Genomic DNA, 27,347 nt, shown 5'->3' with positions numbered 1-27,347 from the left:
ACACATTGGGCCTTAAGAGGATACTTGAGCAGTTCATTTACTCATTCATTCATTCATTCATTTTCCTTCGGCTTAGTGGCTTTATTGATTAGGGGTCGCCAAAGTGGAATGAACCGCCAACTATTCCACCATGTGTTTACACAGCAGATGCCCTTCCAGCTGGGAAACACTCATTCACACACACACACACACACACACACACACACACACTCATACACTACGACCAGTTTAGTTGATCAGTTCCCCTATAGCGCATGTGTTTGGACTGTGGGGGAAACCAGAGCACCCGGAGGAAACCCACGGCAACACGGGGAGAACATGCAAACTCCACACAGAAACACCTAAATGAGTGGTTTAATAATAATAATAATAATAATAATGTTTCATTTTTAAAAATAGATTTAATTACAAGTTAATATTAAGTCACCTGTTGTGTTAATCTGTAATTGAAAAGACAGACCATGCGTAAAAAAACAGGTTGAGATGGTTTTGCCCATGTAAAATACATAATCATATGCAAATACATGCTAGACTTATAATTATAAATACTTTTACAGCACAAAGCATGGTGCAATAACACTCACAATAACATTGCACAGAATTTAACAGTACTACCATACTAGAATTAGCATTCTTTAAAATATCTATTTGCCTATATATTTGTCTGTCTGTCTATCCATCCATCCACCTATATATCTGGCTGTCTGCCTGCCTGTCTGTCTGTCTGTCTGTCTGTCTGTCTGTCTATCTATATATATATATATATTTTATTTTTGTCTAGATATACATTTATGTCTGTCTGTCTGTCTGTCTGTCTATCTATCTATCTATCTATCTATCTATCTATCTATCTATCTATCTATCTATCTATCTATCTATCTATCTATCTATCTATCTATCTATCTATCTATCTATATATTTTATTTTATTTTTTTTTGTCTAGATATACATTTATGTCTGTCTGTCTCTCTATCTATTGGCAACCAAAGTTGAGGGTAAATGATTTGCCCTTATTCTTTTACAATATTTCCCAAATGATGTTGAACAGATTCAGGAAATACTCACAGCATATCTGGTAATATTTGTTCCTCTGGAGAAAGTCTTATTTGTTTTATTTGGGCTAGAATAAAAGCAGTTTTTATTGTTTTAAACACCACTTTAAGGTCAATATTATTCTCCCCTTCAGCAATATTAGTGTTGGATTGTCTCCAGAACAAACCACTGTTATACAATGACTTGCCTAATTACCCTAACTTTACCCTAATTACCCTAGTGAAGCCTTTACATGTCTCTTTAAGCTGAACACTAGTGTCTTGAAGAATATCTAGTCTAATATTATTTACTGTCATCATGGCAAAGAGAAAATAAATCAGTTATTAGAGATGAGTTATTAACAATATCATGATTAGAAATGTGTTCTTATTATCCGCTAAAAAAATGGGGGGGAAATGTAAAGAATAATAATTTACAGGTGTGTAATAATTCTGACTTCAGCTGTGTATATACACGTGTGTGTGTGTATATATATATATATATATATATATATATATATATATATATATATATATATATATATATATATATATATATATATATATATATATCGCGATATTTTACAATGAGCCAGAGTCTGTGTTTTTGCCTGTGTGTGAGTGTGTGTGTTCTTCTAGCGTTGTCGGAGTGTTTCTTTCGGCCCGGTTCCAGCACAAACACTCAGTCTAATTACGAATGTGGTGATTTCGAGCAATTAGCAGTAATTATGTCTGTTCAGAGCTGTGTGTGCGGCGTGTGATTGGCTGGAGTGTGTGGGCCGTCTACGGCAAGCACTGAGAGACAGAAAACATAATGATGCACTTTAGGAGAGATTCGAGAAAACAGAAGCACTGGGGTGAGAACTGACCTCCAACCAGCTGTGTGTGTGTGTGTTTGTGTGTGTGATGTGTTCTGAGTAAATATTTGTAGTTTAACACAATTTCAAATCTAAAAAACACTTATTGGTAACTTTAAACACACACACACGCAAACACTCATGCACAGACACACACACTCACATGCGCGCACACGCGCACACACACCCCCATGCACAGACACGTATTCATATACACACTTGTGTAAATTCAGACACAGACACACGCATGCACACAAGCAAACACACAAACATGCACACAGACACACATGCGAACACACACACACACACACACACTCATGCGCACACGCACACACACACACAACCCATGTAAATGCGCACGCGCGCGCACACACACACACACACATTCATATACACACTTGTGTAAATTCAGACACAGACAAACACACGCACACAGACACACAAGCAAACACACACACAATGTAAATGCACATACACGCAAAACACACACCCATGCACAGACACATACTACATATAAATAATACAACTAAGCTCTTGTTGAGAGGCGTGTGTGTGTGTGTGTGTGTGTGTGTGTGTGTGTGTGTGTGTGTATATATATATATATATATAATAAAACTGAGCTCTCGTTGATAAATCAACAAATATAGCAGAAGCACACATCCATAGTCTATAAGCACATGCTGCGTTTTCTGCTGTATATTTGGCCAAACATTTCAGACACTGTGTGACTGCTGCCATCTAGAGGCCAGATGTGCTCATCACAGCTTGATCCTGACCTAATAGTGCACTTCACACAGATTTTAGGGCGAGACTGAAAATGTGCAAACCAAGTACGCTTAGAAAGGGCATGGACAAAGACAGAAATGGAAATGCAGGTATACTCATTCATTCTCCTTCAGCTTAGTCCCTTATTTTTCAGGGGTCACCACAATGGAATGAACCGCCAACTATTCCAGCATATGTTTAACACAATGGCCTTCCAGCCGCAAGTCAATGATTATCACCGACATTTTACAAAATATCCATTTTACAAAAATTCAAATAGCCTACGACCTTAAGAATTAATAAATTCCAGACAGATCTGCTCCAATCTGAATAACAACAACACTAATAATAATAATAATAATAATAATAATAATAATAATCCAGGGATCGAGGTAGCTATAAGCTAAATAGATAAAAACAGGCCATGATTGTGAGTGGATGACACAGTAACAGTGTAGTCTGCAATAGGATAGATGACCTTTGGATCGGTTAAAAATAAAAATAATAATAATTGAAGGTTTGACGTCATTGATAAAGGTTAGTTAATATACAAGCCTAGATAATGTATAAAAGAACGCAAACTATGCATACACTTTTTTTTTATATTGGCAAATAAGATAAGAGCATTTATGTGACAATTAAAAATTTAAAGCTCACGATGTGATAGAAAGTCAACTCTGACGCAGGTTTAGTCTAAGTTTGTTGCATTTACAGGCTTTTGGCCAGCAGGTGTCGCCAACATGGTTTCAGGTGCACCGAAACAGTGAATTATTCAGTGAAGCGATTTGTTTAAAGCTTTGTTTCTCCCATGACGAGGCAGCAGTGGGGTTGTTGAGGAAGCAAATTAGTTGTGAAATAACACTTGAATACAAAATGAAACCTGCTTTACCTACTGTTGGACTGCATCAGGATCAGCTGGAGTCGAAACCCAGAGTGACCTGCAGGAATGAGCTGCTCATTTGAAGCAAGCACACAACTGAAGACACTTTGAGTTGATTCTGATTGGCCACTGATGAGGTCGGTTTGTGTGTGGTTGTTACATTTTACAGCATGGACTGTAGCTATCTATTCTCCTGACACCCGCTATTGATTGACTTGTTTCCACTGTAGTGGACGTTGCGTTTTCAATTGACAGCTCCCCTGTCAAGTCCTGTTGTACTGGTCAGCGGACATCCTGGGTTTTTTAGTGACGTGTCATTTGGTCATCCGAAGGCTAGCATGCTAGGAGCCACTTCTTATACTGCATTCAAAATGGCCGACGTACAAACTAGCACATTTTATGGGATGGAGAGAGGTATGTAAAATTAAACTTTTTAAATGTTTTTTTACTATTGTTATCACATATATATTTGTTTATTTAAGTGTCAGGAACAATACATTTAGCTGTCAAAGCTGTTAACTTGTTTGTGTTTAAAAATATCCTCCTTTTTGTAAATGTCCACTGCTGTGGACGCCAGGACCATCTTAATGTCATTAATGAGTGCATGTTGTAGGAGGCAGAACTGAAGCAGAGAGGATTCTTTAGAACGGTGGTTCTCAAAGTGGGGGTCGGGACCCCCTGAGGGGTCGCGGGGCAATGAAGAAGGGTCGCCTGGTGATTTCCAAAAATCTATTTATTTTTATTAAACCATAAGAATTAACATATTTCATCCATAAATACTGAAAATAAAAATAGTCGTTTATAGTTACTATATAGTTACTATAGTAGCTTATAGTTACTAGTTCTATTGAATTGCGACCCCTGGGGTAATTACATTATATTAAAGGCAGCAATAGCGTCAGATGCATTTTGATTTTAGAACATCAGGTTATACTTTCTGGCAGATTTAAAGCACTGACACAAATTTAATTGGTGTGTCTGCGTCATTGCATGCAAGGTTTCTGTATTTATAACCACCTCAGAGGATATTGGGGGTCGTGAGTCACTGGCATTGTTATTTTGGGGGTTGCGGGCTGAAAAGTTTGGGAACCCCTGCTTTAGAATATGGTTGAGGGAGACTCTGGCAATCAGACAATTAGAGAATTACAAGCAGTTTTAATTATTTTTCTGTTAAATTTGGATCACTTTTTTTGAGTTTGGCTCTCATTGAGCCTAACTGTTCCAGGAATTTCAATCGAAAAGGGAAAAATGGCTTTTGTTTTGTTTTTGTTGCATTAATATTGGACTATTATCCCTTTACAGCCATATCCTGTACAGTTCTGTTGTCTGAGTTTGGCTCTCGTTTTGAACTAAAATAGTCCCGTGGTCCACTACTGTAGACATGCTGTACATTTAAAAACAAAAAAGTAAAAACTAATTTGTATTTTTTTTTCTTACCCAAAGCATGTAGGAAATAACAGGAAAAAATGTATTTTGGTCTCAGAAGGCTATAAGAGGATTTAGTTGACACTTGTGTTAAAACAAAGTACACACACACAAAGTGTTTTGGTTACTCGATCTTAAAACAGACCCCGGATTTGACCCTTTGCACTAACTGATTCACTACACATTGGTTTTCCTCATCTACTAGATTCCTGGGGCGTTTAATTAATTGTGTAGATCTCAGTTTTAACTGGACATGGACAAACTTGCTTTCCACACAAGACGCGGCGAAATTATTAAAGATCAATACATGTGCAGTAATCATGCGGTTATGAACCAAACCATCACTCGTACAAATAACTCTTGAGCATCTTTACACAATAACTACTGTTTTTGATTTTGGTTAAGTTGTATTTTACAGCAAAAGTAATTATTCACAGGAAACTCTTTGAGTGAGTGAAATGTGTGGCTCTTAAAAGAGCCTTTGTGTTGGTATCAGTGAGAGCTCTACTTGGAGCTGGTGTATTTGGTGACGGCCTTGGTGCCCTCGGACACGGCGTGTTTGGCCAGCTCTCCGGGCAGCAGCAGCCGCACGGCGGTCTGGATCTCTCTGGAGGTGATGGTGGAGCGCTTGTTGTAGTGGGCGAGACGAGAAGCCTCACCGGCGATGCGCTCGAAGATGTCGTTGACGAACGAGTTCATGATGCCCATGGCCTTGGAGGAGATGCCGGTGTCAGGATGGACCTGCTTCAGGACTTTGTACACGTAGATGGCGTAGCTCTCCTTCCTGGTCCTCTTGCGCTTCTTTCCTCCTTTACCGGCGGTCTTCGTCACGGCTTTCTTGGAGCCCTTCTTGGGCGCAGCTTTTGCGGGTTCAGGCATGATGAAACTGTGTGATCGGAATCTCACGAGCAGATAAATTTGGGAAGCCGTACGGGGGTTTATATTCAATACTGTATGCTAATTTAGAGACGCCCTGATTGTGTGATTTCATAAGCCAAACCCACAAACTCACATTTCATTGGAGAACACGTTACAGAACTAAAGCCAATCGCAGGCGGTTAAATAACAGCTCCGCCCTACGATTCAAATTTTAACGACACACCCAATACTCGGTTTTCTTTGTCTCGTTTCCCGCTCATTCTAAGCTTAATTTGAAGTAGTAAATAGAAATCGTACCTGATTTTAAACCAGTCATGTATACAATCCTAAGAGACAATCCTAAAATATTTTGAAAGTTCAAATAACTTAAAAAAACTAATATTAGAAACACGTGAGATCAATACAGGAAACGATGCTTTCACTAATTTGATGTTTTATTGGTTTAGGTTCAAACTGTGCTTGCAGACTCTCGTGGATTTCTCTACATGTCTTATCATTCGGCTTTAAATGCTGAACCAAATTTCGCCACAGTCCATAAGTGTAATCACTAACAGTACTCAATGTCGCCCCTTGCTTTGTATTATTCACATCATTAGCGATCATGAATTTCTATTCTGATTTGGGCCATATTTACACAAATTTCCTCGTCGACAGTTTGTTCCATTTAAAAGGCGAACACTATAAATGCCATTAGGCTTGATTAAAGTATATAAATAATGGCACCACAACACATTACACGGCTTAAACAGTGGTCAAGGACTAGTGAATTCAGACCTCATGTTTAACACACATTATAATACGCTACACAAACATGCCTTTTAGTACCCATGCCAATTACCACCGAAATACTACTCATTTCAGCTTAAACTAAACTTGAATGCATATTAGCGCATCTAGTTGAAGGAAAATGCAAAGAATATCTGGCTGGTTCTAGACTCTTTCAGTGAAATGTTGGGTGGCTCTTAAAAGAGCCGTTGTGTTTGTTAGTGTAGTTTATCCACCGAATCCGTACAGAGTGCGTCCCTGTCTCTTCAGCGCGTACACCACATCCATGGCGGTGACGGTCTTCCTCTTGGCGTGCTCGGTGTAGGTGACGGCATCGCGGATCACGTTCTCCAGGAACACCTTCAACACCCCGCGAGTCTCCTCGTAGATGAGACCAGAGATACGCTTCACACCACCACGGCGAGCCAGACGGCGAATAGCGGGTTTGGTGATTCCCTGGATGTTATCACGCAGAACTTTACGGTGACGCTTCGCGCCTCCTTTACCGAGTCCCTTACCGCCTTTGCCTCTTCCAGACATGTTTAGCTGATGAACGCGTCAGACAAAATCAGACTGAATACCATTCAAATATCAAAGAGAGGTTGTTTATATCTGTCTACAGGACCTAACTGAAAGCACCGTCAAATCGCACGAGGCCACGCCCTCTCACTCAAAATGAAAGCCAAACAAAAAAAGAAGGCCTGTTAATGTCAAATGTAAATAAATATGTGCACTCTCCATGAGGTATGCTAAATTAAGCTACACAAATTGAATATGATGCATAATGTACAATCAGAAATGTTAGCAGCATTATTGTGTGAACGTTATTTGTCCTAAATCCATTTAGATCTACGATTTAGACACACGATTAGGATGTGTATGCAGTTTGCATTGCCAGAATCTTCACCCAGTATACACTTTTCATATTTAACTTGATATTTATGGCAAACTTATTTCAGGTGGATGAACTTCACATTAACACTATTACTTCACTATGACTGTAATCCTTATTTTCCTGGTTACATATAAATAAGAGAATTGTGCATATACGCGTGCCCATGAAGACTTGTTGAGGCAGACTTAAACAGACCTACATGTCATTCATTGATTTTCTTGTCAGCTTAGACCCTTTATTAATCTGGGGTCGCCACAGCGGAATGAACCGCTGCACGTTATCCAGCACATTTTTATGCAGCGGATGCAGCGGACGCAACCCATCTCTGGGAAACATCCACAAACACTTATTCACTCACACTCATATACTACGGACAATTTAGCCTACCCAATTCACCTGTACCGCATGTGTTTCTGTGGGGGAAACCGGAGCACCCGGAGGAAACCCACGCGAACGCAGGGAGAACATGCAAACTCCATACGAACACTTCATCTGTCTTGATCTCTTCCACTGAAGAGCCAATAATATCTGTTGTGAAGGTTGATAGACTTGAGTTTTAAAATGTGATGTGCTTGATTACAATTCCTGTGAAATCTGTTTTTATTTTAAATGATAGTTATAAAAATGTTATAATGGCTGTCGATGTATTTTCAGCATTGTGTACTAATGCATGTGTGTATTATTCGCACTGGATTTTCACAGCATTTAAAAATAATTCTTCATTTAAATCTATGCAACTTTTAAAAGCAAAAAGTGACCATCTGAATGTATTTAAACCCGTTATAACATTATTTATTATTTATTTTAAGTTTTCTTTTGCTTTGTACAATAAATCTAATACATGCTGTTTGGACTGGGATTGTCTTACATGCACACGTACAACAATCATCCCCAATACTCGGAATAAAAAGTGACTAATTTGACATGTTATAAGTTACTTATTATGGGCCGCTATAATGTTCAAAACCATTATTTTCAACAGGGATTTACGACAAGCGGTCGCTGCAGGGTTGGATTTGTCAAAGAGGCGTGGTTTTTTAAACGAGGTTCAGTTATTGGTTTGAATCCTCACCAGACTCTAACCAATGGGCGCCCTGCAGCTGTCCTTAAATACCGTGAGCAATCGCCTTACGATTCATTTATTCTCTCAGTTAATCTGACGTACTGAAGTAACTATGAGCGGCAGAGGTAAAACCGGAGGCAAAGCCAGAGCTAAGGCTAAGACTCGCTCTTCCAGGGCTGGACTGCAGTTCCCCGTTGGCCGTGTCCACAGGCTGCTCCGCAAAGGCAACTATGCAGAACGTGTCGGTGCCGGTGCTCCGGTGTATCTAGCGGCTGTGCTCGAATATCTGACTGCTGAGATCCTGGAGTTGGCTGGAAACGCCGCTCGGGACAACAAGAAGACCCGTATCATTCCCCGTCACCTGCAGCTGGCAGTGCGCAACGACGAGGAGCTGAACAAACTGCTGGGCGGAGTGACCATCGCTCAGGGAGGTGTGCTGCCCAACATTCAGGCGGTGCTGCTGCCCAAGAAGACCGAGAAGGCTGCCAAAGGCAAATAAGCGCTCTAGGAATCTTCTCTAAAACCCAAAGGCTCTTTTAAGAGCCACCCACTCCATCTAAGAAAGAGCTGATCTTCTAATACACCCGTAACAAAACATAACCACGTAAACCTTTGTCTATTGAACTTAACGTTCATGTCGTTGGCTCTAGTCAATAAAACATTTAAGCACCCGAACAATCTTGTCAAGGTTCCTTTAAACACCCAGGCAGGTGTGTTGAGGCAAGTTGGAGCTAAACCCTGCAGGGTCACCGGCCTTCCAGGACAGAGATTGGTGACTCCTGCTCTAGACTTTAAACCTGTTTCAGTAATATTCAGAGATCTAAGAGCCTCTCTATATATTTGATAAACTTATGTTGGCTTTATAGTCCCTTAATAAATGTGAATCATAGAAACTAGCCTAAACGTGGTATAAATTAACCACGTATCAAGTGACCAGGTTTAATGTTCATAAGAATTTGCATTTCTAATTACAGTAAGTCTGACCACTGTTACCTATCTCGCTGTACGATCTTTAATACAAACAATACACAATATAATCAATGTCATGAGTTTACTTCTTAATCAGTTTTTTTTTTATAAATGTACGCTCAAGATCTGTCTTGTTTGTTTGGTTTCTCTGCAGCAGTGGCATTCATATTGATCTGTGTTAAACTGAAATTTTAGCAGTTACATTTATACTAAACTGAATCAGTTTTAATCTAATTAGATATACACCAGTATTTTACCACTACTTGCTGAAATATTCCAAAATATGACATATCGCTGCTTTTTTATTCTCTTTTTAAGCTGCAGTAATATTGTTATAGAAATAAAGATAAATTGAAATACAGCAGTCTTGTTTTTCTTTATTGATTTCTATCTGCAATAACAGGTTTGACTTTATATACTTCAGCTAAATTACGTTTTTGCCTTTTTATGTTCATTAAAAATGCATTATTGATTTTCTGCAGTCCTGTCCTTTAAATGCTATCGTGAAGAGAACAAAAAAAACAAAGCATTTTGGGCGGGAAATACAGTCGGTCTCCTGCTTCCGCTTGTTTGAACATAGGAGACATGCGGAGATTGGCCAGCGGCTACACATCAGCCAATCAAAAGCCGCTGCGCCTCAACGGCTGAAACTCGTGGTGGTGAAACGCTTTAAAAGCGGCCGGTCACACACAGTGGCAATTCAGTTTTGACATACCCGAGCAAAACAGTCATCCGCAGCAATGGCCAGAACCAAGCAGACCGCTCGTAAATCCACTGGAGGCAAAGCTCCCAGAAAGCAGCTCGCCACTAAAGCTGCCCGCAAGAGCGCCCCGGCTACAGGTGGAGTGAAGAAGCCTCACCGTTATAGGCCCGGTACCGTGGCTCTCAGAGAGATCCGCCGCTACCAGAAGTCCACCGAGCTGTTGATCCGCAAGCTGCCGTTCCAGCGTCTGGTGCGAGAAATCGCTCAGGACTTCAAGACTGACCTGCGCTTCCAGAGCTCCGCCGTCATGGCCCTGCAGGAGTCCAGCGAGGCTTATCTGGTCGGCCTGTTCGAGGACACAAACCTGTGCGCCATCCACGCCAAGAGGGTCACCATCATGCCCAAGGACATCCAGCTGGCCCGCCGCATCCGCGGAGAGCGCGCTTAAACCCGTCCTGCGAAAACACAACGGCTCTTTTCAGAGCCACCTCAGTCTAACTTAAAAGATCAAATTCAATATCAAACTGATTTGCAACTTGGGTGCATCATATGCGGATTAGTGTTCTTAGGCATTTTTTAAAGGTGGTTGAACGCGGTGTGTGCCTGGATAATCATTCTTCTATCAATGATAACTTCTAAATCGTGGGTCCTTCAACAGATGTGCATTTTTCTTTCAAGAACAGACTATTAAAATATATCCAGAATTAACCGCATTATCACATTTGGGGAAAACATGGATGTAAAACTCTGCCAGCGCATATACTGAATTGGTATATCTATATTGCACTCATCATCACATAGTTTCCCTGCTTCCCCTTTAATGCAAGTGTGCAATATCTACATTTTCCCTCAATGATTCTTTTATCTGTCAGTTCATTCCCCATTATTCGAATATGTGCTGTTAATTCTGATGCACATACTGACATTTCGTCACTTACTGTTAAACTTAACTTGGTTTTAAATCTTGACACGTTTACTCGTACCCCTACTTTTTGCTCAACTGGATCTTTTGTCTCACCTGTGTAAATCTGTATGAAAGATTTAGATATCTATATATCTGGTTGTAATGTTGTAATGCAGATGACTCTATTTTTATGTTATGATTGACTGCTTGCGACTCTCTTTTGTTTAATGTTGTGATCTTGTAGATATTCTACTGTATGATGTATATGATTTTACATTCAATTTTTAGTCAACTTAATCTTATAGCAAATATTTCTGTTCGTCAGACCAGGCTTTGGATTTCATCTCTTCTTCTTCTTAGTTTTTTTGGCGACTTGTATTCTTTGTACATATCGCCACTTACTGTGCCAGTTGTGCAACCAGATTCTACCGGTTGACGCTGCGTGTTCAGCGCCCCCTCCTGCACACTGAATTCCTTAGTCCCCAGAATTGTACCATAGCACTAATTTTATTTACTTACATGAGTTATATTTTAGTTATTATTATTTACATTACTGTTAGTTATATTTTACTATATCCTTTTATATAATCCTGTATTATATAAAAAATGATTAAAATCCTATATCCTTTATGGTCATACTTAAACTCAGTCATACCCCAGTAGGTATCATATCTTTATCTTCCTTTCCTTTCTCCTTCAGATATTCAATTAGTTCCTTTCTTTCTTCTCTGTATTTTAAACATTCATATATTAAATACTGGATTGTTTCTTTTACATTACAAGATTCACATAATCCATTCTCATGTAAAAATAAAATTAAAAAAACAGTGAATCATTCAGTGGATTTCATCTTATTGTTCTGTGCTCTATTTGAAACGAAAGGCGTGGCCTGTTTGGTGCAGGGCTGGTTTCAGTTAGGTCCTCTAGGCAGATATAAAACGCTCTAACTCGACATTGTTTTATTTGACTTGCCCTGTCGGTTGTAGACATTTAAAATTAATACACAATACAAATCATGTCTGGAAGAGGTAAAGGCGGAAAAGGACTCGGTAAAGGAGGTGCGAAGCGTCACCGTAAAGTTCTGCGTGATAACATCCAGGGAATCACCAAACCCGCCATTCGCCGTCTGGCTCGCCGTGGTGGTGTGAAGCGTATCTCTGGTCTCATCTACGAGGAGACTCGCGGGGTGTTGAAGGTGTTCTTGGAGAACGTGATCCGCGATGCCGTCACCTACACCGAGCACGCCAAGAGGAAGACCGTCACCGCCATGGATGTGGTGTACGCGCTGAAGAGACAGGGACGCACTCTGTACGGATTCGGGGGTTAAACGGGTCAAAACACCAACACAACGGCTCTTTTAAGAGCCACCCAACATTTCACTGAAAGAGTCTAGAACCAGCCAGATATTCTTTGCATTTTTCTTCAACTAGATGCGCTAATATGCATTCAAATTTAGTTTAAGTTGAGGTGAGTAGTATTTCGGTGGTAATTGGCATGGGTACTGAAACACATGTTTGTGTAGAGTATTATAATGTGTATTAAACATGAGGTCTGAATTCACTAGTGCTTGACCACTGTTTAAGCCGTGTAATGTGTTGTGGTGCCATTATTGATATACTTAAATCAAGCCTAATGGCATTTATAGTGTTCGCCTTTTAAATGGAACAAACTGTCGACGAGGAAATTTGTGTAAATATGGCCCAAATCAGAATGGAAATTCATGATCTCTAATGACGTGAATAATACAAAGCAAGGGGCGACATTGAGTACTGTTAGTGATTACACTTATGCACTGTAGCGAAATTTGGTTCAGCATTTAAAGCCGAATGATAAGACATGAAGAGAAATCCACGAGAGTCTGCAAGCACAGTTTGAACCTAAACCAATAAAACATCAAATTAGTGAAAGCATCGTTTCCTGTATTGATCTCACGTGTTTCTAATATTTTAAAGGTTTTTTTTAAGTTATTTGAACTTTCAAAATATTTTAGGATTGTCTCTTAGGATTGTATATATGACTGGTTTAAAATCAGGTACGATTTCTATTTACTACTTCAAATTAAGCTTGGAATGAGCGGGACACGAGACAAAGAAAACCGAGTATTGGGTGTGTCGTTAAAATTTGAATCGTAGGGCGGAGCTGTTATTTAACCGCCTGCGATTGGCTTTAGTTCTGTAACGTGTTCTCCAATGAAATGTGAGTTTGTGGGTTTGGCTTATGAAATCACACAATCAGGGCGTCTCTAAATTAGCATACAGTATTGAATATAAACCCCCGTACGGCTTCCCAAATTCATCTGCTCGTGAGATTCCGATCACACAGTTTCATCATGCCTGAACCCGCTAAAGCTGCGCCCAAAAAAGGCTCCAAGAAAGCCGTGACGAAGACCGCCGGTAAAGGGGGAAAGAAGCGCAAGAGGACCAGGAAGGAGAGCTACGCCATCTACGTGTACAAAGTGCTGAAGCAGGTCCATCCTGACACCGGCATCTCCTCCAAGGCCATGGGCATCATGAACTCGTTCGTCAACGACATCTTCGAGCGCATCGCCGGTGAGGCTTCTCGTCTCGCCCACTACAACAAGCGCTCCACCATCACCTCCAGAGAGATCCAGACCGCCGTGCGGCTGCTGCTGCCCGGAGAGCTGGCCAAACACGCCGTGTCCGAGGGCACTAAGGCCGTCACTAAATACACCAGCTCCAAGTAGAATTTCGGCTTTAACCAACACTCAAAGGCTCTTTTAAGAGCCACACATTTGTTTCAGTTAAAGAGCTACTGTGTTAGTATTTGAACTTAAATAAGACATCTCCGTTTATATTTAAATGTTACTTCACTAATACTTCGGGTATACAATGTAAACAAGCTTTCGGTTTCACTGGTCAACCGTCTCTATGGTGACTGAAATATTGTTACCTTAAGAATAACAAGTCATTCCCTCGGGCTCATTCAAGAGGTCACTTCTGCTGAAATAAATAATGCAACACGATCAGCTTTACTAGATATGAATTTCACTATGTGAGATAAATTAAGTTTATTATATATGAAAGAGAATTGTGCATCGCTGGCATTAGAAAGATGCTTATTGTACCATTCTGCTTAAGATCACTGATTTTCCCTGTCGGATTGATATGTGATTTAAACTTGGTCTTAGACCAGACAAGAAGCCCTGCATTGAGTTTTATAGTTAGCGCTGTCTTTAAAATGATGATTTATTTTACTACAGTAAAAAAGGGAGTTAATTGGTGGCTGAAAACACTGCCTGCATAACCCCCATTTAGAATGTAAAGAGCCAAGAAGCTCTATAATAACAAAAACTCGTGCAAGATATGACCCATCTCTGATCAATAGAGGCCAATCTCCTTCTCTGATCATTTTAAAGGCACACCTCTCTGCCAGTTGTCTCTTAACCATCTCTTAACCAAATATTTCAATATTTTGCCTTTTGTAATTATACTGGTATTTTATACTTAATGTTGTTTAAAGTTAAACTTATGAAAAAAAAAAAAACAGAAGAAAAAAATTGTTTCCCAGAGATGGGTTGCGGCTGGAAGGGTATCCGCTGTGTAAAAACTTCCTGGATAAGTTGGCGGTTCATTCCGCTGTGGCGACCCCGGATTAATAAAGGGAATAAGCCGACAAGAAAATGAATGAATGAAAATATTTTGTTTGATCGTATCCCTATCAAATAAAGAAATATAATATACATGTACAATTTGAAAACTCAGAGTTTCAACTCCTGATTTCTGTACTTCAAGAGTATTTTTTTAAACTGAACCTAACAGGACAAAGATTGATAAAAGACCAGCTGTTGCTTTGAACTGTAATGACTAAATATCCCCCCATCTGTTTAAAACATCATCTGAAAGTGCCATTAAGTCTGTAATATATCATTAATAAATTCAAACAATTATAGGATAATATTTAGTTAATTAATGTTAAGCTGTAGGGTCCTGCAGGATGTCACTCTTGCATCAGAACCAGTTGGAGCAGTTTCTGGAAAATTGGTTTATTTTAGATGCATCTCATTTGAAAACTCAACACATGGTTTAAGATAAATGTTAAAACATTTCTATTAACTTGGATGTGTTTTAACCGGATTAGTAAAAAAATAACATTTCAATGTGTGCATAAATTCAGAGCAAAATCTCCAATGATTAGTTATAGACAACGATCAAAGTTGAAGAACACAAACAGACACTCAATAAATCTTCGGACAGCTAACTAATACAAGAGGTCACTTTCAATATAATCATTAAAACAGTTTAGAATTTTGCTACTGCTTCCATAAATGCAAACACTTTTTCATTTGTTCTGGTCTCCATCTTGATCTTTTCTATAGTTTATACTGAAACAGTAAAGTTGAATATTGTGTCAGGAACACAATCTAACTAAATAAATGTTTCTTTGTTTATATATTACTATATATTTTTGTACCCATAACTAAGTAGCAAAATATCCAATTGCAATGAACGGCGTGTAATCAATGAGTGCCCTGAATAACAGGCAGAACACATCATGCAAGATGATGAAAGGAACTTTACTTGTTTTGACAATTATAGTTTTTGATATGCATATTTACTGTATTTAAAATAAAATAATATCATCATCATTACTGCTGTTATGAGAAGAAGGATGGCATCATTATGATTTGCCTACAGAAGATGAGAGGCCAATACATTCCTCTTGATGGGGTGTCTGTGTGTTTCAAGAAGCCCAACACATAAGCTTCATGAAACCCTGCAAATGACTCTCACTGATGTTCATGTCATTAAACTGTCTTTCAGGGTGTTTACTGATCAAAAATCAAACGCGTTAATATGTTTTGTTCATTTTTAAACTTAAACGAGACACCAAATGTACACTCGGCTTTCCCCAGCGACTGATCTCCGCCCTGGATTTGATCTGAGTGTCAAAAAACAAAGCTTTATTCGTCGCGTATTATAGTCTCTAACCAAGACCCAGGACCTCCTTTTGCTGTTTACTCTGTTTTATAATGAGCTAAACTAATTTATCAGTGCAGTTTTATCCCAAATGTGAGAGAAGAAAACACAAGAGTGAGGCGTTCTAGCAGGCGCGCAAACCCAGAGCTGCGTGAGTTGAGTCTATAAGGTTCTCATGCACCTTTGAAGAGAAGCGCCGCTCCATCGTTGAATCAGACCGAATCTAGAAAGCTCAAGATCCGCTCAGAGAAATGGCAGAAACCGCCCCAGCTCCAGCTGCCGCTGCGCCGGCTAAAGCGCCCAGGAAGAAGTCTGCTGCTAAAGCCAAGAAGGCCGGTCCAGGCGTTGGCGAACTGATCGTCAAAGCAGTGTCCGCGTCCAAGGAGAGGAGCGGTATGTCCCTAGCCGCCCTGAAGAAAGCTCTTGCCGCCAGTGGTTACGACGTGGAGAAGAACAACTCCCGCGTTAAGCTCGCCATCAAGGGTATGGTGACTAAAGGCGTCCTGAAGCAGGTCAAGGGGACCGGCGCCTCCGGCTCCTTCAAGCTCAACAAGCAGCAAGCCGAGCCCAAGAAGAAGCCAGCCAAGAAAGCGGCTCCCAAAGCCAAGAAACCTGCCGCCGCCAAGAAGCCCAAGAGCGCTGCCAAGAAGCCCGCCGCTAAGAAGTCGCCCAAGAAGGCCAAGAAACCCGCAGCGGCCGCCAAGAAAGCAACTAAGAGCCCCAAGAAGGCCAAGAAGCCCGCGGCTCCTAAGAAAGCTGCCAAGAGCCCCAAGAAGGCCAAGGTGGCTAAGCCCAAGACGGCGAAGCCTAAAGCGGCCAAGCCCAAGAAGGCAGCACCCAAGAAGAAGTAGATGACATCTTCAGCTGTTTGTTCCTCAACGGCTCTTTTAAGAGCCACCCACTCATTCTGAAGAAAGAGCAGAACTCTTTAATTAAACTGATGTTAAGACATTAGCCCTCTAAATGCGTTTAATAAAATAAATTAATAATATATCAGCATCTTCAGAAACTGAGATGCAGTGGTGGTTGTAAACAACTAATGTAAATATGTTAATCTGAAATAAGTCAGCAGATGTGTACATTAATTTAGAAATAATGACTGATTACGTCATTACAGTTTTTCTATTTACAAATCTAGCAATTTATTATTACAAATTAATAAAATTTTACTCACCATGCATCTCAAAGCACAGAAGAAATTTAAATAAAATATGACGTCATAAAATAATTTCATAAAATATTGTAAGTTATTTATTACTCAATACATTGTTTCTTATGCATGTTAAGTTCATTGACATGTAAGCTTTAGTTAAAAGAACCATAAAAAACATATTGCGATAAATTAATTTTTGCAGAAGAAAAAAAAATCTATTTAAAAAAAAAAAATTTATATATATATATATATATATATATATATATATATATATATATATATATATATATATATATATATATATATACCTACACACACTCATACAAACGCACAAAAGTCTACGCATTCTATTGGATACTGCCAAAAGGGGTGTGGTATTTGGTGGAAAGTTTAGTGATTGGTTTGAAATCTTAACAGAGTCGGACCAATTGGCGCCTTGCAGCTGTCCTTTAAATACGGCAGACCGAGAGCAGAAACCATCATTCATTCTGTCTGTTTGAACTGATACTCTGAAGAAACAATGAGCGGCAGAGGCAAAACCGGAGGCAAAGCCAGAGCTAAGGCTAAGACTCGCTCATCCAGGGCTGGACTGCAGTTCCCCGTTGGTCGTGTCCACAGGCTGCTCCGCAAAGGCAACTATGCAGAGCGTGTCGGCGCCGGTGCTCCGGTGTATTTAGCGGCTGTGCTCGAATATCTGACTGCTGAGATCCTGGAGTTGGCTGGAAACGCTGCTCGGGATAACAAGAAGACCCGTATCATTCCCCGTCACCTGCAGCTGGCAGTGCGCAACGACGAGGAGCTGAACAAACTGCTGGGCGGAGTGACCATCGCTCAGGGAGGTGTGCTGCCCAACATTCAGGCGGTGCTGCTGCCCAAGAAGACCGAGAAGGCTGCCAAAGGCAAATAAGTGTTCCAGAAATCTGCATATAAACCCAAAGGCTCTTTTAAGAGCCACCCACTCCATCTAAGAAAGTGCTGATTTTCTAATACTCCCGCAACAAATCAAGCCACACCTGTTTCTGAATAAAGAGACACAAATACTAACTCTTTCGGTCATCTACCTACATACGGTACATTTAATATAAGAGTATTTTCCCGGTACTTAAAATATCAAATAAAACTACGCATTAATCGTGTTCAAAACAATTCAGGGTTGATATTAATGCTTTAATCAATATTGTGTGATCTTGACGCTTTTCTAGTATCCAGCCAAGCTTCATCAAATTTGTTCTCTAACAAATCAACTTTAGTAAAATCAGTGAGTGCAGTATTAATTAATCTCGGCTTTATTATTTAAAGCTCGGATTTGTACCCTTATTGCATTATTACTTATCAGGCTTTCCGAAATGTTTATTCTTTTTTTTCAATTATTGAGCTGCTCTATGTTGTACACTTGTTATAAATATAAGTTATATATATATATGAATTGAACTCAACTTCACATACAGTAGCCTTGATTGTTTAGTTTTTGATTACAGTCTATCAACAACAACTATGTCTTTATATACCACACCTAAACTATGTTTTGCCTTTTTATTGTAAATAAAATAGTTACAAAAACAAACAGCAAAGCATTTTGAGCGGGAAATACAGTCAGTCTCCACTTTCCGCTTGTTTGAACACAGGAGGCGCGCTGTGATTGGCCAGCAGCCACGCATCAGCCAATCACAAGCCGCTGCGTCTCAACGGCTGGAACTCGTGGGCGAGAAACGCTTTAAAAGAGGCCCGACAGCCATGCAGCGGCGTATTCAGCTTATAGATCACTAAGCAGAAGCAGCAATGGCCAGAACCAAGCAGACCGCCCGTAAATCCACCGGAGGCAAAGCCCCCAGGAAGCAGCTCGCCACTAAGGCTGCCCGCAAGAGCGCCCCGGCTACCGGTGGAGTGAAAAAGCCTCACCGTTATAGGCCTGGTACCGTGGCTCTTAGAGAGATCCGCCGCTACCAGAAGTCCACCGAGTTGCTGATCCGCAAGCTGCCTTTCCAGCGTCTGGTGCGAGAAATCGCTCAGGACTTCAAGACTGACCTGCGCTTCCAGAGCTCCGCCGTCATGGCCCTGCAGGAGTCCAGCGAGGCTTATCTGGTCGGCCTTTTCGAGGACACAAACCTGTGCGCCATCCACGCCAAGAGGGTCACCATCATGCCCAAGGACATCCAGCTGGCCCGCCGCATCCGCGGAGAGCGCGCTTAAACTACAGTTGTCCGACACACGTCAAACCCCAAAGGCTCTTTTCAGAGCCACTCAATTTACACAAAACGAGAGAATTTCTTTTATATTTAGTAGTTTAATTTACATTGACATTCGAAAGTGTGTTGTGAGAAATTAAATTTGATTACAAGAATTTTAATTATAGTAATGTTTTAATCCCATATGCCAAGCGGTTTTAAATGAGAAGCAAGCTGAACCGCTCTAAATAGTAGCTAGAAACAGTAGTCCAAGCTTTAGATGCTTCGCTTCTTTCTAAAGTCTATGGGTGTCTTGATTAAGATTTTATATATAATTAAATATTTAATATATTAAAAATAATAAATGGAAATGCATCAATTGTGGCAACAAGTCACTTGCAGCCTGCTAACGAACACTTACTGTCACAAGAATTGATTCACAATACAAAAAAAAAAAGTTTACAGAAGCTTCTATTTATAAACTTGACGCATTACATGAAGATAAGTGAACGAAGCAATAAGTAAATTACTTAATGAATGAATAAGTACATCATTTCCTGATTAGCAGATTTAGGTATTACATTTACATAAAAATAAAAAAAAACATGGATGTAAAATGATATTCATCAGATAAACAAGGAATTTTTTTCCCAGAGATGGGTTGCAGCTCGAAGGGCATCCGCTGCATAAAATCTTGCTGTATAAGTTGGTGGTTCATTCCGCTGTGGCGATCCCGGATTAATAAAAGGGACTAAGCTGACAAGAAAATGAATGAATGAATAAACAAGGAAATTATTACATGCAAGTAAGCATTAAATGTAATAAAATAATGAGAGTGGGGAGCTGTAGCGGATATTAATAAATATATTGCATTGATTTAATCTGTCAGAGAATGAGTTTTTGAAATTTTATATATTTAATTTAAGAAAGAAACACTAAGACTGCACTGCAGAAGAAATGTATAAATAAATGAAGGAATAACATTAAGGGTGCGCATGGAACCCATATGAACCCAAAATATTAACATAATTTGTCTTTTGAATTGAGAATTTGGCCTTTATATATTTACATTTAGATTAAGAATGTACTCATGCTTATTTAATTTGTGCATTATTTTTCCTTTGATAAATGCAGCTATTTCTGATTGTCCAAAATGCACATCAAACATTTAATGGGAGGCGAGCATGTGCATACACTGTGCTCATGCTTGACTGTACATACAAATGCCCCAAGCGTAAAGTAAACATGAAGTATTTGTGGAGCACGACAGACTTTCTATATCTTTATTTTATTGAATATGTATTCTTTAATTAATTTATTTTATTTTCTCTGATATAAGTATTTCATCACTGGTCCAAACTCCAGCCCAGTAGATGGCGGGAACGCACTTATCGTTTGCATGCCAACCTCCATTGTTGCTAGAAGGGATACAGTAGCGGTTGGAAGTTAACGATAGATATTTATTCTATTTATTAAATTATCCATTCGTTGTATTTTATTAAAGTCTACCACAATCATAAACAAATCCTCATGGTAATTTAAAAAATGTAAACAACTGTTGTGCAGTGTCACAAATGCTGACGTGATTGTCCGCAGCTGTATCCCTTCCAGAATCCGCAGCTGCTTTGTTGTGTGACGTTATCGGCGTGCGACGGCGCTTCTGCAGCGATGGAAAGATGCAGGAGGGCAAGAAACGAGAAAAAGAAAAGAAACGGAGCCACTGTGACCGAGAGCTGGACGATGGACAGATGAAGAGGAGGAAATCTGGGCCCAGCATGGAGGTAAGAGAGAGTCTGGACTAGCAAAGAGCGAATGTGGTGGGGTTTTCCCGTCCACTGTGTTGAAAACAGCGTCAGTGTGTGCCAGCCATGAACGTCTAAAGAAACACACTGTAACGTTACATATAGAAATATATCAGCATACATCGCCTAATCTCACCTGCGAGTTCTGCACAGATGTCACAGGGTTATTATTTGTATTAGGAATGGCTTATTCTGTTATTTATTTGTAACGGGGTCACACGATACTGCTAAAATAACCGAAATTGTTGTTAAGTGTTGCCATAAAGATAATTAGTACGATTATTATAACTTTTAAAACGCAATTTCATCATTAGTTTATCCATTTATTTAATTTATGTAATGATCATACTAAAATAAACCGGTAATGGATATTTTCAGAGCTAGTAATAAACACGCTTGTATGTGTGTGTGTGTGTGTGTGTGTGTTTATGTATATGTCTGTCACTATGTGTGTGTGTGTGTCTCTATTTGTCTTTATGATCGTGTCTTTGTATATGAATATGTCAGTCTATGTATGTGTATATATGTACGGATGAAGTCAGAATTATTCGCCCCTGTTTATTTATTTTTTTCCCAATTTCTGTTTATCAGAGAGCAGACTTCTTCAACACATTTCTAAATTCAATTCAATTCAGCTTTATTTGTATAGCGCTTTTACAATGTAGATTGTGTCAAAGCAGCTTCACATAAATGGTCATTGTAACTGGAACAGTGTAGTTCAGTTTTTAGTGTTTAAGTTCAGTTTAGTTTAGCTCAGTTCAGTGTGATTTAAAATCATTACTGAGAGATACATAATAATCATAATAGTGTTAATAACTCATCGCTAATAACTGATTTATTTTCTCTTTGCCATGATGACAGTAAATAATATTAGACTAGATATTCTTCAAGACACTTCTATACAGCTTAAAGTGACATTTAAAGGCTTCACTAGGGTAATTAGGGTAACTAGGCAGGTTAGGGTAATTAGGCAAGTTATTGTATAATGATGGTTTGTTCTGGAGACTATCGAGAAAATACATATCTTAAAGTGGCTAATAATTTTGACCCTAAATTGGTCTTAAAAAAATTAAAACTGCTTTTATTCTAGCCGAAATAAAACAAACAAGACTTTCTCCAGAATAAAAAATATTATCAGACATACTGTGAACATTTCCTCAATCTGTTCAACATCATTTGGAAAAAAAAAATTGAAAGGGGGACGAATAATTCTGACTTCAACAGTATTTGTTTGTCTGTGAATGCACGTATATGTGTTTAATATCTCGCCTGTGTGTGTGTGACAGGAGTGCAGGCAGCCTCTGGAGCCTCCGGAGGGCCCTCAGGAGCCCAGTGAGCTGGAAGACGGAGGCCTGGACCTGAGCCGGAGCTTCAAACCCATCAGCGGATACATGCAGGAGCGCAGGGAGATGCTGGAGCAGTGCTTCAGTGTGCTGGGAGAGAATAAACTGCAGGAGATGCTGCCCGATGGGCTGAAGGTCACACACGCACACACATCAGCCTTCATTCAGCATTAAAATCAATTAATAATCTGGTGTGTTCTCATAATCAACGCACAGACGCACCAACGATCTTCAATTCAGAAAAGATGAGTTTGAACACAGAATTTACTTAACAATATCACACACTGTAACAAGGGATGGAAAAGTTGACTTTGGTTTAACAATTTTTAAATCAACTATGTGCATAACTATTAATTGAAATTAATAAAATAAGTCAATTAAATTTAACATTTCCAAATTGCTCACATTTTCTAATCACTTTTTACAGTGCTGTTAAATTGTAGGATTAATTACACAGCTTCCTTATTTTTATTCTTTAATCAGATTTTAATGTTTAATGTTTTTATTTTGGATGTCGACATTTTTTGATTACAATTTAATTAAAAACATTATATTTAAAAAAAGACGAAACAAAAACTATATCATAAAAAAAACATAGTAATATGTAATATTGTTATGACAGTTTTTAGACATTGATATATTTGTTCTTTATTATTATTATTATTATTATTATTATTATTATTATAGCTTTCCAAGTAAACGATCCTGAGCAATCTTTATAAATTTGCAGTGAAAACATGGTTTTGCACTAGTTCCTCCTTTTAATTAAGTTTATCTAAATGAAGACATCATTCATTGATCGATAAAGTCTCGTATAAGCAAGTCAGTTTATATATGAAGAGTTTAGATGCAAAATCCTCTAAATCCCGTCTGAAATTTTCCTCTAAAATGAGCATTTTTATCAGGCTCATGTGTTCATGTTCAGTCATTTCACTTTTATGGCAAAGAATAAGTCCTTTTGCTGATCTTTAAAGTGAAATATCTCAACATAAACAAAGAAGGCAGCGAAAAACGTTCCTTTTCTATGGAAGTTTCAGACGGCACCTGGAGGTTTTCGCATCTGAACTCTAAAAGCGGGAGCTGGGAATGTCCTGTCACATTCATGAGACTTGTGTCAGATGCTTCAATAACCACATCTTTAATTCCCACAGGATTGTTCGCTGAATGAGATTAAGAAACTGTGCTGGGATCAGTTACTGCAGATTTCTGACATTCACCTGCTGGAGATCTTAGATGGTAAATATCAAACACCTTAACCATATTCACTCTGTGCTTGAACACGCAAACCAAACACTCACCTTTCTGTGTTTTTATTTAAAAAAATATATTATAAAACTACATTATTATTGTGATTATTAATTATTATTATTATTATTAAAAGACTATTATTATTATTATTGTCATTTATTATAAATAAAATCAAGCATTTTAAGTCCAACAATAGTAACCTAAAGGTTAATATTAAGTTTCATAATATTAATTCAACCTAAACATTTCATAATAATAACACAAAATATATATATATATTAAATATAATTTAAACTGTAAACTGTTTTATATGATACTAGTGTTATTATTTGAGAAGTAAGGGTCTCCTGTTATTCCTTGTGTGTGTGTGTGTGTGTGTGTGTGTGCGTGTTTGTGTGCAGGTAAAGAGCTGTCAGTCCTTGCTGCTCCTGAACAGAAGAGCTGCACAGACAGTCAGTGAGTCGAAAGTCCTCCATCACTTTTCTCTGATTATTAACCCCCTCAGAGGATTGATCGTGTGTTTATCCTCATCCACAGGCAGGACAGTAACGTAGACTCCACATCATCTCTGAGGGACAATCCTGACACTGAAGAAAAGCAGGGTAAAATAAACACATATCAACGCTCGACTCCTCAGTTTCCCGCTAGATTTGTGTGTCTGTGTTTTTGTGTGTGTGCTTTTGTGTGTTTTATCTATCTGTGTGTGTTGTTTGTGTGTGTTGTGTGTGTGTCTGTTTTTGTTTGTTTTATCTATCTGTGTGTGTTGTTTATATGTGCGTGTGTGTGTGTCTGTGTTTTTGTGTGTGCTTTTGTGTGTTTATCTATCTGTGTGTGTATGTGTGTGTGTCTTTGTGTTTTTGTGTGTGCTTTTGTGTGTGTTATGTTTGTGTGCGTTTATGTGTGTGTGTGTGTCTCTGTGTGTGCTTTTGTGTGTTTTATCTATCTGTGTGTGTGCGTGTGTCTGTTTTTGTGTGTGCTTTTGTGTTTTGTGTGTGTGTGTGTGTGTTTTTGTGTGTGCTTTTTGTTTTTATCTATCTGTGTGTGTGCGTGTGTGTACGTGTGTGTCTGTGTTTTTGTGTGTGCTTGTGTGTTTTATTTGTGTGTGTGTGTGTGTGTGCTTTTGTGTGTTTTATTTGTGTGTGTGTGTGTGTGTGTGTGTGTGTGTGTGTGTGTGTGTGTGCTTTTGTGTGTTTTATGTGTGTGTGTGTGTGTGTGTGTGTGTGTTTTGTGTGTGCTTTTTGTGTTTTTATCTATCTGTGTGTTGTTTGTGTGTGTACGTGTGTGTCTGTGTTTTTGTGTGTGCTTGTGTGTTTTATTTGTGTGTGTGTGTGTGTGTGCTTTTGTGTGTTTTGTGTGTGTGTGTGTGTGTGTGTGTGTGTGTGTGTGTGTGTGTTTTGTGTGTGCTTTTTGTTTTATCTGTGTGTGTGCGTGTGTGTCTGTTTTTGTGTGTGCTTTTGTGTGTTTTATTTGTGTGTGTGTGTGTGCTTTTTGTGTTTTATCTATTTGTGTGTTTTTGTGTGTGTGTGTGTGTGTGTGTGTGTGTGTGTGTGTCTGTGTCTGTGTGTTTTTGTGTGTGCTTTTGTGTGTTTTATCTATCTGTATGTGTTTTGTGTGTGTGTCTGTGTGTGTGTCTGTGTGTGTGTCTGTGTTTTTGTGTGTTTTATCTACCTGTGTCTGTTTTTATGTTTGTGTGTGTGTGTTTAGTTTCTGTGTGTGTGTGTGTGTGTGTGTGTGTGTGTGTGTGTATGTGTTGTATGTGTGTGCTTGCATGTTTGTTGCATGAATCTGTAGGTTTGCATCTTTGTGTGTGTGTGTGTGTGGGGGGGGGTTGTGAATGTGTGTATTTGTTTTTTTCATCTGCATGTGTGTGTGTGATGTGCACAGGTTCTGGAGAAGACAGTGACGTTCTCAGCATCAATGCAGAAATCGACGACAGCGACATCGAAGGCCACAAAGTGCCTAAATCTGAAGAGCCGTCACTCAAAGATGAAGCTCCACCTCCTAAAGATGAAGCCCCGCCTCCAGCCCAGCCCCCTGAACCTAAAGTGGAGCTCCAGCAGGACATCGAGCGGAGCGTCAGTGAGATCCTCAGCTGCTCTGAGTCCCGCAAGGAGCCGAGCGCAGAGAGAGCCGGAGCTCCAGAAACTGCAGAAAAGCACCCGTCAGCTCAACAGCTGGAGCTCCTGGAGCTGGAGATGAGGGCCAGAGCCATTAAAGCACTCATGAAGGCCGGAGAGAGCAAAAAACACACGCAACCCCACTGAACATGGACAAATCATTGGGAATATTGACTAAAACACACTTTAAGTTCCTGAAATGTCCGACAGATTTGCTGTGGATCATGACAATTATTAGAATTTGATATAATAATGTTTTGTTGTTATTAAAAAAATCCCTTAAATACTAGATGTCTGTTGGATGCTTGATTCTGATTGGCTGATGGTCACTCAGGTATTCGGTCATTGTTAGATAAAGGCACAGCTAAAAGTAGTTCCGGCAGATTTTGAGTGCATTACAGCTCCACATCACACTGCTGAATGATTAGTTATTTCAGAGGTATCACAGTCAGAAGTCGCATTAGAACAGAAGGAGGAAGAGGAGATGTGAAACACACAGGAGGACTCAAGCTGTGTTCTCATCCCCCTAGGCACCCTGACTGGCTCCTCACCCAGCACAGACTCCTTGGCACTGAAAACCGCCCTGCACATCCCAGCACACTACACCCTTGCTCCATATCCCTAATAATACCTTATAGCTTGTCTCTCTGTCCATGTGATCTCTCACCTGCGGCATCTGGTGGAGAATGCGGGCAGTTTGAGGGGTCCCACATGACACGGGTATTAACATCTGGACTGTTTTTTCCCGGGGCTGAAGATGGACGACATCCTCTGCCTGATGTCGTTGCAGTTAGTGATGCTGTGTTCAGATCAGACATGGAAGAAGTGTCCTAGGTGGACCTCTGAAAGGATCTAGTGGACTCAGACACAGCTTCAAACTAATCGACGCTGTTTATTAGCCTGCATAAAGCATATAAACACAGCTAATCTCTCAATTGAATCAATGTTAGCCATTTAGCAATGAAGCTAAAGTCACCAGGCAGGCAGAAGCCCAGCCCATCACGCGAATCCGCATCTCTTGTGAAGTGAATTTGAAGTGCAAATGAAACAAGTAAACTCATAAAGTTCACGTGTCTATTAGGTAGTGCTAACGTCTCACAGCAAGAAGTTTGAGCCCTGTTGGCATGGGTTTCCTGGGTTTAGTCCAATCACATGAATTGGGTAGGCTAAATTGGCTGTAGTGTATGAGTGAGTGTGTGAATGACTGTGTATGAGTGTTTCCCAATGATATGTTGCAGCTGGAAGGGCATCGACTATGTAAAACATATGTAAGATAAGTTGGCAGTTCATTCCGCTGTGGCAACCCTTATTAAAGGAACTAAGCCGAAAAGAAAATGAATGAATGACTACTAAATATATACCGAATAAGACCTCGGTTTTTGTCTATACAAGACATTGTTTTGGCGGTGTTTGAGTATTACATTGTCTCACGGATTAAAATGTGTC

At 39.5% G+C, this 27,347-nt stretch overlaps 8 protein-coding genes across 10 annotated transcripts; 6 read left to right on the top strand and 2 right to left on the bottom strand.

The window, feature by feature from the left end:
• Positions 1-3,261: 3,261 nt before the first annotated feature.
• Positions 3,262-7,184, bottom strand: LOC100334559 (histone H2B 1/2). Its single transcript, XM_068222806.2, has one exon. It carries the CDS (start codon positions 5,835-5,837, stop codon positions 5,463-5,465), a length of 375 nt encoding a protein of 124 aa, XP_068078907.1. The 5' UTR covers positions 5,838-7,184; the 3' UTR covers positions 3,262-5,462.
• Positions 6,831-7,142, bottom strand: LOC794549 (histone H4). The gene has a single exon (XM_068222457.1). The coding sequence runs from the start codon at positions 7,140-7,142 to the stop codon at positions 6,831-6,833; it is 312 nt and encodes a 103-aa protein (XP_068078558.1).
• A 1,466-nt stretch (positions 7,185-8,650) lies between the features above and the next one.
• On the top strand, positions 8,651-18,181 carry LOC570115 (uncharacterized). Its single transcript, XM_693555.8, is given in 2 exon segments — positions 8,651-9,090; positions 17,742-18,181. Coding segments are annotated over 2 exon segments (810 nt in total). The 5' UTR covers positions 8,651-8,672; the 3' UTR covers positions 18,134-18,181.
• LOC108190746 (histone H3-like) lies at positions 10,224-10,936 on the top strand. Its single transcript, NM_001386787.1, has one exon. It carries the CDS (start codon positions 10,270-10,272, stop codon positions 10,678-10,680), a length of 411 nt encoding a protein of 136 aa, NP_001373716.1. The 5' UTR covers positions 10,224-10,269; the 3' UTR covers positions 10,681-10,936.
• Positions 13,430-14,112, top strand: LOC100334869 (histone H2B 1/2). Its single transcript, NM_001386744.1, has one exon. The coding sequence runs from the start codon at positions 13,466-13,468 to the stop codon at positions 13,838-13,840; it is 375 nt and encodes a 124-aa protein (NP_001373673.1). The 5' UTR covers positions 13,430-13,465; the 3' UTR covers positions 13,841-14,112.
• On the top strand, positions 16,288-17,055 carry zgc:163061. The gene is given in 2 exon segments (NM_001089531.1): positions 16,288-16,630; positions 16,696-17,055. Coding segments are annotated over 2 exon segments (345 nt in total). The 5' UTR covers positions 16,288-16,324; the 3' UTR covers positions 16,735-17,055.
• LOC108190747 (histone H3) lies at positions 17,705-19,416 on the top strand. Its single transcript, XM_073907727.1, has one exon. It carries the CDS (start codon positions 19,006-19,008, stop codon positions 19,414-19,416), a length of 411 nt encoding a protein of 136 aa, XP_073763828.1. The 5' UTR covers positions 17,705-19,005.
• caap1 (caspase activity and apoptosis inhibitor 1) lies at positions 18,971-26,188 on the top strand. Of its 3 annotated transcripts, none has more exons than XM_073906064.1 (6): positions 18,971-21,172; positions 22,480-22,671; positions 23,688-23,772; positions 24,186-24,240; positions 24,322-25,173; positions 25,576-26,188. In XM_073906064.1, the coding sequence occupies exons 1-6, from the start codon at positions 21,068-21,070 to the stop codon at positions 25,616-25,618; spliced, it is 1,332 nt and encodes a 443-aa protein (XP_073762165.1). In that variant the 5' UTR covers positions 18,971-21,067; the 3' UTR covers positions 25,619-26,188. The 3 variants fall into 3 exon arrangements, with proteins under 3 accessions (XP_073762165.1, XP_073762163.1, NP_001313632.1); XM_073906062.1 differs by having other exon boundaries at positions 24,322-25,222; NM_001326703.1 differs by having other exon boundaries at positions 21,022-21,172; positions 24,322-24,386; positions 25,669-26,185.
• Positions 26,189-27,347: the final 1,159 nt, after the last annotated feature.

Source organism: Danio rerio, chromosome 7, assembly GCF_049306965.1.
Source record: "Danio rerio strain Tuebingen ecotype United States chromosome 7, GRCz12tu, whole genome shotgun sequence".
NCBI lineage: Eukaryota > Metazoa > Chordata > Actinopteri > Cypriniformes > Danionidae > Danio > Danio rerio.
The sequence above is the reverse complement of the archived record's forward strand: the minus strand, read 5'-3'. Positions and strand labels throughout refer to the sequence as shown.

Excerpts from the sequence above, each read along its gene's own strand:
- LOC100334559 (XM_068222806.2), bottom strand. The coding sequence starts at position 5,837 with ATGCCTGAACCCGCAAAAGCTGCGCCCAAGAAGGGCTCCAAGAAAGCC.
- LOC794549 (XM_068222457.1), bottom strand. The coding sequence starts at position 7,142 with ATGTCTGGAAGAGGCAAAGGCGGTAAGGGACTCGGTAAAGGAGGCGCG.
- LOC108190746 (NM_001386787.1), top strand. The coding sequence starts at position 10,270 with ATGGCCAGAACCAAGCAGACCGCTCGTAAATCCACTGGAGGCAAAGCT.
- LOC100334869 (NM_001386744.1), top strand. The coding sequence starts at position 13,466 with ATGCCTGAACCCGCTAAAGCTGCGCCCAAAAAAGGCTCCAAGAAAGCC.
- LOC108190747 (XM_073907727.1), top strand. The coding sequence starts at position 19,006 with ATGGCCAGAACCAAGCAGACCGCCCGTAAATCCACCGGAGGCAAAGCC.
- caap1 (XM_073906062.1), top strand. The coding sequence starts at position 21,068 with ATGCAGGAGGGCAAGAAACGAGAAAAAGAAAAGAAACGGAGCCACTGT. Across the intron at positions 23,773-24,185 it reads CCTGCTGGAGATCTTAGATG|GTAAAGAGCTGTCAGTCCTT; the intron begins GTAAATATCAAA and ends GTTTGTGTGCAG. Across the intron at positions 24,241-24,321 it reads AAGAGCTGCACAGACAGTCA|GCAGGACAGTAACGTAGACT; the intron begins GTGAGTCGAAAG and ends CCTCATCCACAG.